The following is a 14,833-nucleotide window of genomic DNA, read 5'->3' as shown; positions in this document are numbered from 1 at the left end:
GGCGGGGCCGGGCGCGCTCGGACACACTCCCACAGCGCGCGCGCGTGTGCGCGGGCACCGGCGGCCGTTGGTGGTGGCCGCGCGCGCTCCCGCCGGCCCCCGACGCGCGCGAGGCGCGCTCCCGCTGCCGCCGCGGAGCCCCGAGACAAGCGCGGCCCCGCGGGACTCCCGAGCGCGGGCACGAGGCGCTCCGTGAAGGACGTTCCCTTGGGGTTTGCACCCGGCGTGGATTTTCCCGGAAGAGGGACTGCGGCGGCACCGTCCGCTCCCCACAGCTTCCATGTCCTGCCGGTTCCCAGCGGGATTCCCGCGGGTGCCCGAGAACCGGTCTTTGGGCTGGTTTTTATTCCGTAGACATCCCCCACTCCTGCTGCCCCTCGGTCCCTTCGGGTGACAGCGTGGCAGTTCTGTGGGGCTGTCCCTGACCGCACTGCCTCCTCTCCCCACACGGACATGCCACCCACTGACGCCCCCTGCCCCATGGTCCCCCGCCCCAGGGTCTCCAGCACTCCCAGTGCTGGCTCCTGGGCCCCACTTGCCATGAGAAGTGACCACGGGATGTTTCCATGCCTTAACTCCATCACCAATGAAAAATAACCCAAAAGCAAACAAAACCAGCAGCAGTGCCTTGGTCCAGGCATCTGCTCTGCTTCCTGGCACGCACAGTCCCATGGGCTGAGGGTAGGGACTTAACATCATTTGGCCTTCCTTCCCCACCAGCAGAAGCTGTTTCCTTCAGCCCTGGCTAACAAAGAACAGATGTTCCTGCCTAGCATATACAGTGCTTTTGCACATGCTGGCCCCGTGGGTTGAGCCAATGCCCCCAGCTGAGCCTCACCCACAGGCATGGGTCATCGGTGCCAGGGTGTGATGGAGAGCTCAGTGCACGGACAGAGCCCTGCAGGTCACCATAGCCACAGTTCAAGTGTCATTCCCGCCATGGAGTTGGACCATCTTGGGAGATTCTGCTCCCCACAAAGCAGGCACGGCCCCCACTTGCTTGGTGACTGAGAGACCTTCCCACACAGCCCCTCGCAGGCTCCCTCAGCTACTCGAGCCGAGTCATCACTGCCTGGCCCAGTGGTACAGGGAGGGGGGGTGTGTTCCCAGGGACTCTAAACGTCCTCAAATCCAGCAGCACACCCTGCCCGTCCCGGTCAGAGCAATGCCGAGCAAAGCACACAGGGGATCAATGAAGCAACACAGCAACTTGGGGGTAGAAGTGCTCAGTGTTTGTACAAGATTCCTGAAAGAAGACATTCCCCTCCCTGTGAAATACATTTCCCCACTCTTGCAGCTCCTCTGGCTACAGGCACAGCCTCCTGTGTCGTTTTACGGCACCACGCTGGATGGAAGGCTGCCAGCAGAGCTGGGACTCCCCATACTGCAGCCCTCTGACACTCCATCTTCCCAGAACTGGCAGAGGCGGAGAGGTGAGCCCCAGAGGGACGCTTCAGAGGCAGGAGGAGAAAGTGGCCAATGTAAGGAATGTTAACAATGCTGGGTGTTTGGGATCTTCAGTGGTGGATTTGTTTTAGGCCCTGGCAGAGGCCACCTTAACAGAGACAACAAAAGAGGTTTTAATTAAGGCAGAAGAGTCAGCTCAGACAGCTAGAAGGACGAGCAGGCCAAGAAACATGTAATTGCAGTGACATATCCCTTCGTGCACTACAGCTTTGTTCTCCAGGTGATTGTGGAAATTCATCACTCAGACTTTTCCAGCTGCCATCCTACTCCCAAACTCATATCCCTTCTCCCACTCCTCTCCCTGCTACTGCAGCTGCTGATCAAGTGATCCCAGTGAAATGCACAATGTGGTGTTGAAACTTTGAGGTGACAACACAGCAACACAGCACAGACACCCCACTCCTGCCAGACACTGCCAGAGACACACTACAGCAAAGCAGTGCTCTGAACACCTGCCTTGCACGAAATCTCACAAGCCCCAAATCTGTCAAATCTGTGACAGAGGAGCCTTCTCCAGCTCCTCAGAGGGAGAAAACAGCTGTTTCACACTGTACTTACTACACTTTTTAAATGTACTACTGCATTACACTTTTTTAATGCACAGGACAGCCAGAATAGCCTGTAGCAGTCACAGAACAAGGGACTGTGGTTCACGCCCAGGCACAGCAGGAGTCTCAATCTAGTCTCAAGTTTGATTTGAAGAGTCACAATGAGTCACTTGAACAACTGAAGAGGCTTTAATTTACGTACAGTAAAAGTACAAACCAGTCAGTGGTATTACATGTGATGAACAGCAGCTACTACACACTGTTAGTACTCGTACAGCTATTTGCTATTAAGGTGTATCAGCACTTGCTACACAGATCAGCTGAGGCTCCAGGGCTGCTCATCCACAGCCACACAACTACCACACACCTAATGTGTGTCCTGGCCCCAGCTGCTACACTACAACATGCAGTTGTAAAACCTAGAGTTTAAACCCAGTTTAAAACCTAGAGCAGGACTATGCTAAGCTTTAGTAGAGCACAACCAGAGCAGGCAGACTCGTGTGCAGCCAGTTTTCTGTACTCAGTCAGGTACACAAGCATCGGATGCCTCCAACTTTCAGAGCTGCTCTCAGCAAGAACTATTCCTGCTCTACTACATGTCCAAAATTAAATGTTCACTCTTTCTGAGAAGTCGGAGTCTCGTTCTTAAGTTTCATAACGCAGAAAAACCCCAAAGAGCTTTCTGCAAATATAGACACTGGGTAATAAATGGGGACAGTTGCAGCATTCTCTCATTTTTAATTACCCACTTTCTGCTGCATTGAATTCTGTGAATGACATGGCAATCCTCTTTTCAAAGGCCTTTGGCTCTCTAAGGTCTGTGATATTCAGGAAGTGGCACTGACCCCAAGAACACTAGCCCTGAGGGGTGAGAGCACAGGACTGACATCAGTCTGCTTCAGGAGCTAAAAGCTAAGACACATCCTGTCAGGCACAGAAAGACAGGTGTGTCAGCCAAAACTCCTAAAGCCAACAGCAGGATGATGAACCCCTGGAGAAAATCCCAGAGAGAAATGGAAGAGGCCATGCACGTCAGCATGCAGGCCCATGGGACAGCAAGTATTGTGACAAAGGAAAGGCCTGGGTCTAACGAACCCCAGTAAGTGCCCAGAGCACACCCAGAACAGCCCTGCTGGGGTGGACACTGCTCCTAGCAAACCTAAACCTAGCTTTGGGCTAGGACAGAACTAAACAGACAGGCTGAGGCTGCGGAGTATGTGTCAGCTCTGCCTCGTTCCCCAGCTGCTGCCCCAAGGCAGGTGTTTCAGCTTTCCCAGCTCCAGAACATTCAGTGGCACAATTCAGACAACGTGGAATGGAGTACACTAGATGAGGATACAAAGTTTGAACAGGACACAGCAGCTTTCACGAGGGACTGCTTGGCCAGGCCAGTGGCGCTGAGGCACGCTCACGGAAGTGCTCAGGAGAGCACAGGGCTCTGGCCTCACTGGACAACACCCCTCTCCCCACCCCCAGAATGTTCCTGTGTGCCTGAAACATGGGAAATGGGCTACTAGACCTGAGTGAGTGGCAAGAACTTCTGGTAATAGCTCTTGGTAACGTCAATCATGAGCTCCTGGGTGCATTCCGGGAGCTCCCCAGAGAAGAGTCCTGGAAGAAGAACAATGTTATGGCCAGCAGTCATCGTGTACCACCTATGTACCACGCACTAAAACAGGGAGTTTCACAAGTTAAAACTGTTACTTTTCAGTGCAGCAAGTGCCTGATACCTTTATTTTTAGGCATTAAATGCTAATAGACAACTTTGTTATAGCAATCTCATTTAAAATAAGAATATCCATGTTATCTGCACTTCTGTGCAAGAGAAGATAAAGGGAGCATACCTGGGCAGCCCGAGAAGACAGTGAAAGGTGGGACTACAGTTTCAGGAGGGAGTACTGTGTTGTCTAAGATTTTGCAGCAGTCTTTCAAAACACATCTACGTCCCTGAAATAGAGAACAGGAAAAGTTTATATTTACAACACTATAAACATGAGATCTTATTACTGATATGTCACCTAAAATTCAAGAAGATTAATAGCTCAAAACACATTCTGTATAAGAAAGCACAGGAATAGATCTTTACCCTGACTGAATACTCCTCCCAACAGAATTAACTTTTCTTTTTGAGGGAAAAATGTCTGCTTGCTTTCAACTAGCACAGGTACACGCAGCTGCACATTAACATGTCAATGTTCAAACTGGCACCAAAAACTCAAGTCAAGCACTACCAGTAAGGCTTTCTCTACCTCAGCACACCGTAGCCTTGACTATTTGGTCTTATTTACACAGAAACACGATTCCACTTGTACTCTGTGGTCAGGCTGCCTTCCCCGGGCAATCCCATTAGCCACAGGGACAACACTGTTGAGAGGGATTTTCCAGCCAGCACCAGCTGAACCCACTGTCCTCAGAAAAGCAAACCTGAAAGCTCAGCTTCCTGCAGAGAAGGAAGAGGAGGAGGAGGAAGGAACAGTGCAGGGAAGGTGAGCCAGCTCCAGCCAGCTGGTGCAGACACCTCTCAGCTGTTGTCACAACTTCTCAGCAGCACCCACGAGTTTACAGAAAATACAGAAACAGCACTCACAATGACACAGTTCTTGCCTATGTGAACATAGGAGCCAATCTGGGCCGCGTTGACAACACAGTCCTCTTCTATGAAGACATGGTCACCAATGTGCAGAGGGAAGAAAGCCACCCTGCAACAGGAGAGGTATTTGTTTGTGTCCAATAATCAATCAAAGTGACACTGCTAGACCAAAGTTTTCTGTTCCCAGCTGGATTAACAGATGTGGATCTGGTGCTAAGGGAAGCAGACAGTAGTTGGGTTTTTCCTCTCTAAAGGATGCCCCAAATGAGAAGGAAGATATCATGAATAAACGCACAAAAACTGAAACATGCTCTTCATTTTGCTCTTCTGATCTATCCCAGCCTTTCAACAGTCTGACACGGACACCAAACCTCAAGGCACAGCTCAGCATCTGAGGGAAAGGCAGGTTTGAGAGACGTATTTCTGCAAATTGCTGCAAAAGGGACAGGGTCCTCCGAACACAAGACTCAGCAAAGCTGATGGATTTTTTTAGGTAACTCCCTAAAGGAAGGGGCCTCTTACCCTTTACTGAATTTCTTGAAAGGCGGCCTGATGACGCTGCGACTCTTCACCACGCAGTGCCGTCCGACCCGCACGTTCGCCAGGTCACCACGGATGATGCAGTCGTTCATAACTATTGTCTGCAAAAGGACAGACAGCTAAACGAGCTCCCTCTGCTACCTGTGGCAGCAGTTATTACACAAACTCATGCCGAGATCTGGTCACTCCAGCAAGATTACCTTACTTTAGAGACGATTCTTTCAGTCAAAAGAAAAGCGACAGCAAAGCAAAAGTACAGGAGGTTGGAACCACCAGTTGTGCTCCTGTCATGCCAGTGAGCATTACAGAGCCAGGCTTAGGCACAAAACAGAACCGTGTGTTGTTCCGAGGAAAAAAGCAGCACGGGCTGCTCGCAGCAGGGGAAGGGCAGTGATGCTGAGGGAGAGCAGCGCTGGGGACCGCAGGCGGGGCACGGGGGCGCGGGGGACCGGGAGGGGACACGGCAGCCGCCGCCTGGCGCTCACCTTGCCATTGAGGACGATGTTCTGGCTGCCGCACAGCACGGACTGCCGGCTCACCTTGTTGCCGGAGGCCTGCGGGGAGAACGGGCGGTCACGGCGGGTGTCCCGGGCCCCGCCGCCCCCGCAACGCCCCGGCGAACCCGGCTCGGCCCCGCGGCCCCCATACCCCCGCTCCCCACGCCCCCGCACCGTCTCGATGTACTCGGACTTGTTGTAGAGCATCTCGCTGAGCTCCATGGCCGCTGCCGCCCGGCCCCGCCCGGCTTCCGGCGCGTCACCTCCGCCCGCGCGCCCCGCTCCCGCCGCCCCGGTTGCCATGGAGGCCCCGGCGGCAGCGGCGGCCCTGAGCGGCGCCGACAAGGAGAAGGTGCGGGGCCGGGGAGGCCGGGCAGGGCAGCGAGGCCGGGGCCGGTCCCATCCCGGTCCCGTCCCGACGGGTGTCTCTTGCAGCTGCGGGAGAAGTTGGCGCTGCTGAGGCGGGAGTACAGCGAGACCGTCATCCGGCTGCGGGTGAGCGGGCCGGGCCGAGCCGGGTCGGGCCGGGCCGAGGGGGCACCGGGGCACCGCGGGCCGGTCCCAGCCCCGCCGGGGTCTTGTGTGTCCGCAGCGGGCGCGGCGAGCCGAGCGAGCCAGGAGCCACGGCCGGCGGGAGCGGAGCCCCCCAGGTGGGAGACGGGGAGAACGGGATGCCCCAGGTGGGAGATGGTGGGAACGGGATGCCCCAGGTAGGAGCCGGCAGGCAGCCCCGCCAGGACAGGGCGGTGGGAGCACCCAGGGACCCGGCGGCCGCTGTTGCCCCTTAGTGCCCCTGTGGACTGTCCTGCCGAGGATGGACCCGGCCCTGCTGACCCTCACTCCGGGCCCCTCTGTACCCTCGGCCACTGCGGCCACATCCGCTGCCCCCGTACCCCCACACGGCCCTTGCCCTGGGCTGAGCCGTGGTCTGCAGTAACATCTGTTCTGCTTCTCTCCTCACCAGGCCTGCAGTGCTCTGATCCTGACTGTAAGATCCCCATCCTTCCCTGCAAACAAAGCCTAATTTTACCATATGATGTTTTTCTTGGACAGGACTTTAGGAGTACTTTACACATGTGACATTTGTTCCCCCAGGTTCTAGAGATAACACATCTCCTAGTGCTGGTGGGCCCTCTCAGTTACAGACTAAAACCTGCTCTGATGCTGATACAGAGAAGACAACATCTGTCACAGTTAAGCATGTTCCAGAATTCTCCAGTGATGAGGTTAGCCTGCAGGACAGCTCCCGGGCAGAAAGCTTTCAGGCCAGCCAGGAAAACCTGTACTGTGGGATCACCAGGCCTGTCCCTGAGGAGAAAACGCCCCAAACCTCCCAAGGCATGATGAAGCTGCGGAGACGGACGAAGGCTCTGGAATCAAAGGAAAGGGAATCAGTGCATGATGTGCATCGAGTCAGTGCTGGTGCAATGATGAAAAATCAAATTGCCAGTGCAGAGGAGCTTCAGTCACCAGTGTTCAGGCGCAGCAGCCTCTCGCACACTGAGGAACCCACCCAAAGGGCATCTGGGGCAGTGCTTGTGCAAGGAAAAAGAAATAGTTTTACTTCTGATACAGCATCAGGGGTTGTACAGGATGTGTTTGAGGGCAGTGTCACTGCAGGAGAGCCTGAGCTCTCCCCACATGCGCTGAGGGACAGCAAGGACATCTGGCAGCCCGAGTCCTCAAGGACTGTGGCCACACTTGGTAAACGTGAGCCATGTTCACAGCATGAAGATGCTGTTTTACTGGACCCCAGAGGTGATGGAGAAGAAGAATCCCCCAGTATAATAAAACAGCCGGAGGGTGAGAGTTTGTGTGAAGATCAGGAGGAATTATGTGGGCTCTTGGATTTAATGTCAGAAAATGAAATATTGCCTGACAGCAGAAATAACACCATAACCAAGGAGAGCAAAAACCTTGAAGGACATCAGAGTGACACTAATACCCTACGTCCCTGTCCTGCAGATCATGCTCTGGACAATGCTGAAGAACTGTTGGAGAATCAACAGCTTGAAATTCAGTCAAGACTTTCTCCTGCTGACAAGGTGACGGCTCCCGAGGGCACGCTGAGCTCTTGCACAGTGGTTGAAGGGCTGCTCTTTCCCGTCGAGTACTACATCCGGACAACTCGCCGCATGTCAAATTGCCAGAGGAAGGTGGACCTGGATGCTGTAATCCTCAGCCAGCTGGGCAGGAGGAAGAAAGGTCAGCGGAGTAAATGCAAGCAGAAAGATGCAAACCCCAGTCAGCCCTCCCAAGAGAGAGCCGAGAGTGATTCGGAACCAGGGGTCATGCCCTCCCCTTTTTTTGGGGCAGAAAATGATCCAGCAAACTCAAGTAGTTCTCAGAAATCTCTTCCTGCATCCAGCAGCAGCAGCAGCAGCAGTACTTCACTTGGATCCATTTCTCAGAAAAGCATCACTAGCACAAGGCAAGAGCAGAGACAATCCCAGAGGAAACAGAAGGGAAGAAGAAAGTCTGTCTGCAAAGTCCCCATGCATCCAGTGTCACAAGAGCTTGTAGAGAGTCAGGATCCCATAATGGCCAATGAAAGCTGTGCCCTGCTGTCAAATGAGAACCAGAGTGAAAAGGAGAATTGCGATGCTAACCTTGAAAGGTCATCCTCCGATGAAAGGAGATTGTCTGGTGCTGCAGCACTGGGGTCTGTAGGGACAGGAGTGACTGGAGCTACACAGCCAGCGGGTCCTGATCCTCCTCTGGGCGGGAGCCAAGTGCCAGGGAAATGCCGTAAGACTCTGTTAGAACAGGTTCAAAATCCACTCCACAGCAGTGATTCTCTGAGCCCAGGGAGTGAACCTTTTTCCAGCCATGTGGGAGATGCGGAAGCCAACTCTTCTGTGTGTCAGGGAGATAAACATCCAGCGGAGCGTGTGAAGAAGCAGCGAAGAGCCTGTGGGGTTGAGCAGCTCCCCGGGGTCAGTGTCCCTGTGCGCCGCTCCCTGCGCTGCTCTGTGAGACACAGGGCACAGACAGGCTCAACAGGTACTTCCTCACATATAAACCCCAAAATGCCCCATTCCCCGAGGCAGGGGAACGTCCCTGTGATTGCAGGCCCTGCTGTTCGCCCCCTGCTGTGTTTATGCAAGAAAATACGATAGGGGTTAACTATTTTTTTTTTTTTTAATGAGATTTATTTTTTTTTAAATAGATCATTGTGGTGCCTATGTTCTTTGAACAATTCCAGAAATTTCTGCAGGGAATGAACAGAGTAGGAGCAGGGCTAAGAACTTAATGTTGAGCTGCCCTTGCTATTGGAGTGAAGGTTGTGAACACTAGGGCAGCTTTGACAGCAAATGGATGTCTGTGTGTTCCTCCAACTGAGTCTACATGCTAATGATTATTTTCTCCTCTCTGAGGTTCTGTGAATATTGTGAAAAGAGAAAGTGTTGGGAGAAAACCAATAAACCAAACTGACCAACCACTCAGGCGTATCTGTCAGGCTTTGGTGGTGATCTTTGAGCTGAAGGCTTGATACAGAGATACAGAGTAACTGCAGAATGTAGTGTCTTTCCAGAAAAGTGCCACTTTCATGTGTTAAGATGAACATGGCTTTTTGATTTTTTAAAAAAATGATGACACCCTTCATGAGAGATTCTGAAAAGGCAATTTAATGTTTATTTTATGATGTGATGTTCTGTCTTGTATTCTTGTGTTTAGATGACAGCAGCAGAGGACGCAACTGTCCCATGGGTTCACAGGGTCCTGCTACCCTTGGGCTCACTGCTGTGGACCCTGACACTCGTGGCTCCCTCTTCTCCTTCCGCAGCCTCCAGTGGCTGGTCCCTAAGCTGGGCATCAGGGACTTCCACTTACCGAATGAGGAATTCGGAGTACTGAAACTGGAGAAATTGAAATCTTCCCCCATGAACGACTTGGAGGATTTTGTTCTGTGTGTGTCTGAGGATGGTGTGGCTCCAGAAGATACACAAGATGCACAAATTAATCCAAAAGAAAAAAGTCTCAGAAGTAATTTGATTTCGCCTTCCAAAAATGGATTGCCTGAACTGCCTTGCATGAACCCGACTTTAAAGAAGGAGCTTTCCACCCATGAATTGCTATTTACTCCCATGGGGACTGTCTTAGCTGAGGCTCCCACCCACACTGAGTCTCAGATTTCCTCGTCTGTTTTCCCTGCTGTGGGTGCAACCCCAGGTGTTTTACCTTCAGTGCACAGTGAGGTCTTCCCTGATACACCTTTCGTACCTGCCTTGCCAGCGACTTCACCTTCCCCCAGAGGAGCAGCTGCCTTGGTCCTGGGGGATGTGACACACAGAGACCCGGCTGTGCCACTGTGCCCTGACAGCTGTGCTGCAGGGGCTGCCACAAGCCAGGAAGAGCAACGTACAACGTTTCCTTTAGCAGCTGAAAGAGGTCCTGAGAATAAATCTGATGAGACTGTGTCCTTGGAGAAGCATGAGCAGTCAGAGAACAAAGAGCAGGAATCCTGCAGAGCTTCATCTGAACAGGTAACAAGCTGGGCTCTTTGCGAGGGGTAGTAAGCCAGTGGTTTTGTGGGCAAATCCCCTCTTCCAGAGTCCCATCTGATTTAAGGGAAGTTCTCTTTGCATGCTAGTCCTGCATGGATCATAGGTCTCCAGCAGTGGCGTGCAGTATCTGCATGAGAGCAACAGAGAGCATGCGGCACTTCTGCCTCATTCTTGTAGGTGCTGAATATAATTTCAAAGTTGAATTATTCTCATTCTTTACTTTGTTCATGCAGAAAAAAGATGTAGCAGAACAGTTGACTCCAGTGCTGCTGGATGGTCCCAGAGAAGAGAGCTTGCAGCTTGTGTCAGAGCTAAAGGTGGGAGAACAGGGAATTGTTACTGTGTCAGCAGCAGCTCTGCATGACCACGTTTAATAAAAATACAACAGGTAATCTTGTCTATCAGAGGAAAACCAGCACTGGTTTGTTTTGGGCAGGATTCCTCGTGTTCGTGCGCTGTGGATGTGAGCACGGTGTGGTGGGAGGCAGCTGGCTGCAGGGAGCTGCGTGTGGTCACTGCCTCCGAGAGCGCTGTGTCCCTCTGGGAACCCCTGGCACCCGACTGCTGGGGAAAGGTCTACACCTGGCACCTGAGAGAGGTATGAACACAGTCCTCCTTTCTAGAATTAAGGGCAATTTTCCTGCCCCATGTGTTAGTTCCCAAGATACAAGGAGCTTGTAGCTGGTATAGTTGCATGTTATCTCCTGGAATTTAATACTCCATGCACAGAATGGTGGCTGCACTTCACTTGTGCTTTTTCCCCTTACAGTCCCCAGAGACACGTTTTATCTCTTGCATCAACAGGGATTGTGTAATTAGGCAGCCCGTCAGCAGAGAGTTCAGCTGTTCATTTAAGCGTGCTTCTTGAGAGGGGTCTGAAAATCACTTCTGCTCCACATAATTTTACTTGAAACACTCTAGAAAATAAGAATAAAGTCAAAGGGACACTGTGGGTGACACTGAATTCTTGTTTTGTTGTCCCAGATTCCTGTAATCCAGATTATTCCTCTGCCAGACACCTGTAACCTCGTGTGTGTAGCACTGGGAGAGCTGGAGATTGGAGAAATAAGGTTTTGTATTTATTTCTTACTCATGCTTTGCACCCTGAGTAGTTGCAGCTCAACTCCTTGTGAGTAGTGGTTGAAATTATCTTTTTACTAATGTGGCACTTTCTCAGTTGCTTTAACAGTTTGAAAATACGGAAGGGTTTTCTAAAAGTCGCCTATAAAGACCTGTTTATTCACCTCAGAGCTGGCAGACTGATTGAACATAGGCTGATCTGTATATGCTGCTGCATATTTGAGTGGAGCTTCCTCTTGTCATGGTGTGTGCTTGTCTCGATTTAGGCTCTTGCTGTATTCTTCTGAGACTGACTCATTCAAGCACTCCCTAGTGAAAACTGGGAATATAAAAGCAGTTGTTGGGCTAAAGGACCAGAGGCTGGTGAGCAGCAGCAGGACCATTCAGGAGCAGCAAGTAGAGATGGTGTCGCTCTCAGAGACAGGGGGGTGAGTTTGGGAGTGCTGTTTTGGGGTGGTCTCCGTGTGGTGGGTGGGATAAAAGTGAGGAAACAGCTCGGATGTAGGGCGTTGTCATGTTCCTCTCCCAGAACACACACTTGTTGTTTTACCTGCTTTTCTATGTGCTGGTCTCCCTCCAGGAGCAAGGACGGGCAGACTCTGATGCCTCCTGAAGAAACTGTTACAGCCTTTGCTGAAGTAGAAGGGATGAGAGAGGCCTTGGTGGGCACCACTGCAGGGAACAGTGTTGTGGTTTGGTGAGTGTTTCCTCTGCCGTACACAATTTGGGGGTTGGGGGACAGTAGCAGCAGCTGCAGGGTTGTACAGGGGTGCTGCCTGGCTGTACAGCTGACCTGCTGTAAAATGGTGATTGTCAGAGGGCCTGCAGTGTGGCACCACAGTCGATAGAGAGGGAATGAACTGTGCAGCTGTAATTCCATTGCTTTTGTATCATACTCATTACACCCTTCCTGTCTATTGGCATAGTTTGCTTAATGTGGAACCAAACCCATGTCCGTCCTGCGTAGTGGTGTAACTGTGATTAGAGGGTGGAAATGTGTCAGAATTTGTGTTTTCATCAACTGCAGGAATCTGAAAACAGGTCAGCTCCTGAGGAAGATGCATGTTGGTTATTCCTACCCAGCTTCCATCTGCCATCGAGCATATTCTGACTCTGTATGTACACAAAATTCACAGTTCATGCTTGGGCTGCACTGACTGGGCTGGGGATATAACAGATTGAAGTTGCTAGAGAGGGTTGAACTATCAGCTCTGTTTCAATACACTGCAAATAATTAAAGGGTAAATAGGTTACCAGGAGGAATAAAAAACCCATGCTGGCTGCCTCAACTCCTGGCTTGCTGCATGGTGCTAATAAAGTGAGAGTGATGCATCCTGGTGCATTCCAAAGCTGCAACATCCCATGTGTGGGAAGCATAAGTGCTGTTGCCCAGGCCTAGTGCTTGGCAAGTCTCTTCCATGTCACACGTAGTGCTGCCAGCATTAGAAACCCACTGTGAAGTGTTCCTCTGGACATACATGCCCAAGGGAATGAACTGTGTAAAACCAACATTCATACCAATAATTTTTCCCCGCTTGCTTCTACCTGTGCTGTGATTCTCAATGGGTTTTTGTGGTTTATCAAGGATTTGATTGTTTTCAGTGAGCATGTAACCTTTTGGGACAAGAATATCTTGTCCAATAATGGTGCCTTGAGTCAGACTCCTTGGAGTCTTCCTCAGATTATCCATCCCAGGACATTTTATGCTGGTTTGTGGCTGTTCTGGGAGCTACTGTTTTCAGCTGTGCTGCTTTCCATGGAATTCTTGTTCCATTTTAAGCTTGTAGGGATTAAAATGTGGCCCAGAAATTTTACTTCTTTTGTTTTTTGAAGTGTCACCTCATCCTGTGGCAGGTTTAGCTTTTTAAAACAGGAAGATAAATTCGTAAATCCCTTGGGTCACTGAGCTGTCACTCTGCTGTGTTGCATCAGCCCTTATCAGACAGCAGCTGCTCTGGGTTTTATCTAATTTGATAAGGAAAGTAAACCATTTCTGTTTTCTTCAGTAAAAATAATGCATCACTGTTCATGGGGCTGTGATTAGAGAGAGTGTAGCAGTTAATTTTTGGAAAATTATTTAGTGATGTATTTTCCCTCTCTGTATCCAGGGCCTTTTGTTTGTTGTTTTAAGTTATCCTCTTGCCAAAGAGAGCGAGTCCTGTGGAAGCCCAGCGTTCCATGTGGTGGCCTTCAACCCCCGCACGGGCCGGAGCGTGGGGGTGATGTTCTCCTGCCTCCCCCCCGGCCATGCAGGCAGGCAAGTCCCTGGGACTGGGGCTGGGCTGGCTCCTGTGGGGGCTTTTAGGAGAACCCCTGAGGAACAGAGTAGCTCTGGCAGGGATCCAGTCACCATCTCCCCGGTGATAAGGGGCTGCATCCGGCCCTGCTGTGTGTCCGGTGATGGGCTGTGGGGGCTGGGGGCATGGGCTGCTTCCTGCCCACTTCCCACAGCAGGCTGTGCGCTGACCCCTCGCCCCATCACCGCGGGGACAGGGGGCTGGGCTTGAGCCTCTGGCTTTGTCCCCCCAGGGACTGGGGGGTGTGTCCCTGGGTTCCTCGGCTGAACCCCTGGCGCTGCCTGCAGCTGTGGCGCTCTGTGCTGCCAGGTTTGTTTGTGTGGAGCAGCTAGCTGCAGGCACGTGGCCTTTTCCTTCCTGTGTCCTGTGTTTTGAGGCATCAGCAGGGTCAGTCTTGGGTTTAAGGCTCAGCCTTGCAGCGTCCTTACACAGGAAATGTGATGGATGTGTGGGAATAGCAGTGGACCAAGTTCTTGGTTACTGAACAGTCACGGAATCACAGAATGGTTTGGGTTGGAAGTGACCTAAAGACCATCCAGTCCCACCCCCTGCCCTGGGCAGGGACATCTTCTACTAGACCAGGTTGTTCCAAGCCCTCTCCAGGCTGGTCTTGAACACTTCCAGGTGTTTTTTTTTTTTTAAGAGTACCATTTTTTTAAGAGTACACCTTTTTCAAGTATGTTCTGAGTCTCCAGGAGGATTTTCTCAGCCTCCTCCCTTCCCAGCTGCACTGGAGGCACAGTCTGGACTGTAGCCTGCCTGTAGTTGCTATTAATCTTTAACTAAACCCTGAACTAAATGAACAAATGCTGCCATGATGTTGTTCTTGCACATCCCCTGCCGTCTGCTGACCCCCGTGTCCCCACAGGTACCTGGAGGGTGACGTGTGGGACACCACGGGAGCCGCTGTGCTGACATCGGGTGCCGTGGCCGTGTGGGACCTGCTGCGGGGCTGGTGCATGGCGGTGCTGCCCCCGGACCCTGCGGGGCACTGGGCACTGGCCCGCTGGGCCACCGGTAGGGCCGGGCTACTGGCTGGGCGCCGTGATGGGACCGTCCACCTGTACCGGTACCAGCCAGCCCAGCTGGGAGCCACCTGACAGAGGGGGGGGTGAGGACCCCCGTCGCCAGCGGGGCCGTGTGTGCCACGTGTGTGCAGTGCCATTAAATGTGTTGCCTTTGGAATGAGTCCGTGTCTGTTGCCGCTGCCGTACAGGGGGGCTGCCGGGGGGCCTGCAGAGAAGGACCTGGGGGTCCTCATGGACACCAAGCTGTCCCTGACCAGCAGCGTGTCCTGGTAACCAAG

General features: G+C 52.2%; 2 protein-coding genes across 7 annotated transcripts; one reads left to right on the top strand and one right to left on the bottom strand.

The window, feature by feature from the left end:
• Nucleotides 1–1,210: 1,210 nt before the first annotated feature.
• On the bottom strand, nucleotides 1,211–5,918 carry DCTN5 (dynactin subunit 5). The gene is made up of 7 exons (XM_048320828.1): nucleotides 5,817–5,918; nucleotides 5,631–5,699; nucleotides 5,128–5,246; nucleotides 4,603–4,714; nucleotides 3,860–3,962; nucleotides 3,535–3,626; nucleotides 1,211–1,555 (listed from the first exon to the last, which is right to left on the bottom strand). Exons 1-7 carry the CDS (start codon nucleotides 5,862–5,864, stop codon nucleotides 1,535–1,537), a joined length of 564 nt encoding a protein of 187 aa, XP_048176785.1. The 5' UTR covers nucleotides 5,865–5,918; the 3' UTR covers nucleotides 1,211–1,534.
• PALB2 (partner and localizer of BRCA2) lies at nucleotides 5,918–14,715 on the top strand. 6 transcript variants are annotated; one of them, XM_048320825.1, is made up of 14 exons: nucleotides 5,918–5,994; nucleotides 6,078–6,137; nucleotides 6,235–6,292; nucleotides 6,607–6,630; nucleotides 6,738–8,645; nucleotides 9,321–10,129; nucleotides 10,384–10,467; nucleotides 10,587–10,748; nucleotides 11,135–11,220; nucleotides 11,497–11,658; nucleotides 11,811–11,927; nucleotides 12,258–12,345; nucleotides 13,339–13,487; nucleotides 14,396–14,715. In XM_048320825.1, exons 1-14 carry the CDS (start codon nucleotides 5,944–5,946, stop codon nucleotides 14,625–14,627), a joined length of 3,990 nt encoding a protein of 1,329 aa, XP_048176782.1. In that variant the 5' UTR covers nucleotides 5,918–5,943; the 3' UTR covers nucleotides 14,628–14,715. The 6 variants fall into 6 exon arrangements, with proteins under 6 accessions (XP_048176782.1, XP_048176780.1, XP_048176783.1 ...); XM_048320823.1 differs by having other exon boundaries at nucleotides 6,235–6,322; XM_048320826.1 differs by lacking the exon at nucleotides 6,607–6,630.
• The last annotated feature ends 118 nt before the right edge of the window (nucleotides 14,716–14,833 follow it).

This window comes from Corvus hawaiiensis, chromosome 16 (genome assembly GCF_020740725.1).
Source record: "Corvus hawaiiensis isolate bCorHaw1 chromosome 16, bCorHaw1.pri.cur, whole genome shotgun sequence".
Lineage (NCBI taxonomy): Eukaryota > Metazoa > Chordata > Aves > Passeriformes > Corvidae > Corvus > Corvus hawaiiensis.
This window is presented reverse-complemented; position numbering and strand designations above follow the sequence as displayed.

Coding starts and splice junctions, on each gene's coding strand:
- DCTN5 (XM_048320828.1), bottom strand. CDS start 5,864: ATGGAGCTCAGCGAGATGCTCTACAACAAGTCCGAGTACATCGAGACG. Junction 5,247..5,630: donor ACATCGTCCTCAATGGCAAG/GTGAGCGCCAGG, acceptor GTCCTTTTGCAG/ACAATAGTTATGAACGACTG. Junction 4,715..5,127: donor TTCAAGAAATTCAGTAAAGG/GTAAGAGGCCCC, acceptor CTCCTGTTGCAG/GGTGGCTTTCTTCCCTCTGC.
- PALB2 (XM_048320822.1), top strand. CDS start 5,944: ATGGAGGCCCCGGCGGCAGCGGCGGCCCTGAGCGGCGCCGACAAGGAG. Junction 5,995..6,077: donor GCGGCGCCGACAAGGAGAAG/GTGCGGGGCCGG, acceptor TGTCTCTTGCAG/CTGCGGGAGAAGTTGGCGCT. Junction 10,749..11,134: donor ACACCTGGCACCTGAGAGAG/GTATGAACACAG, acceptor TTGTTGTCCCAG/ATTCCTGTAATCCAGATTAT.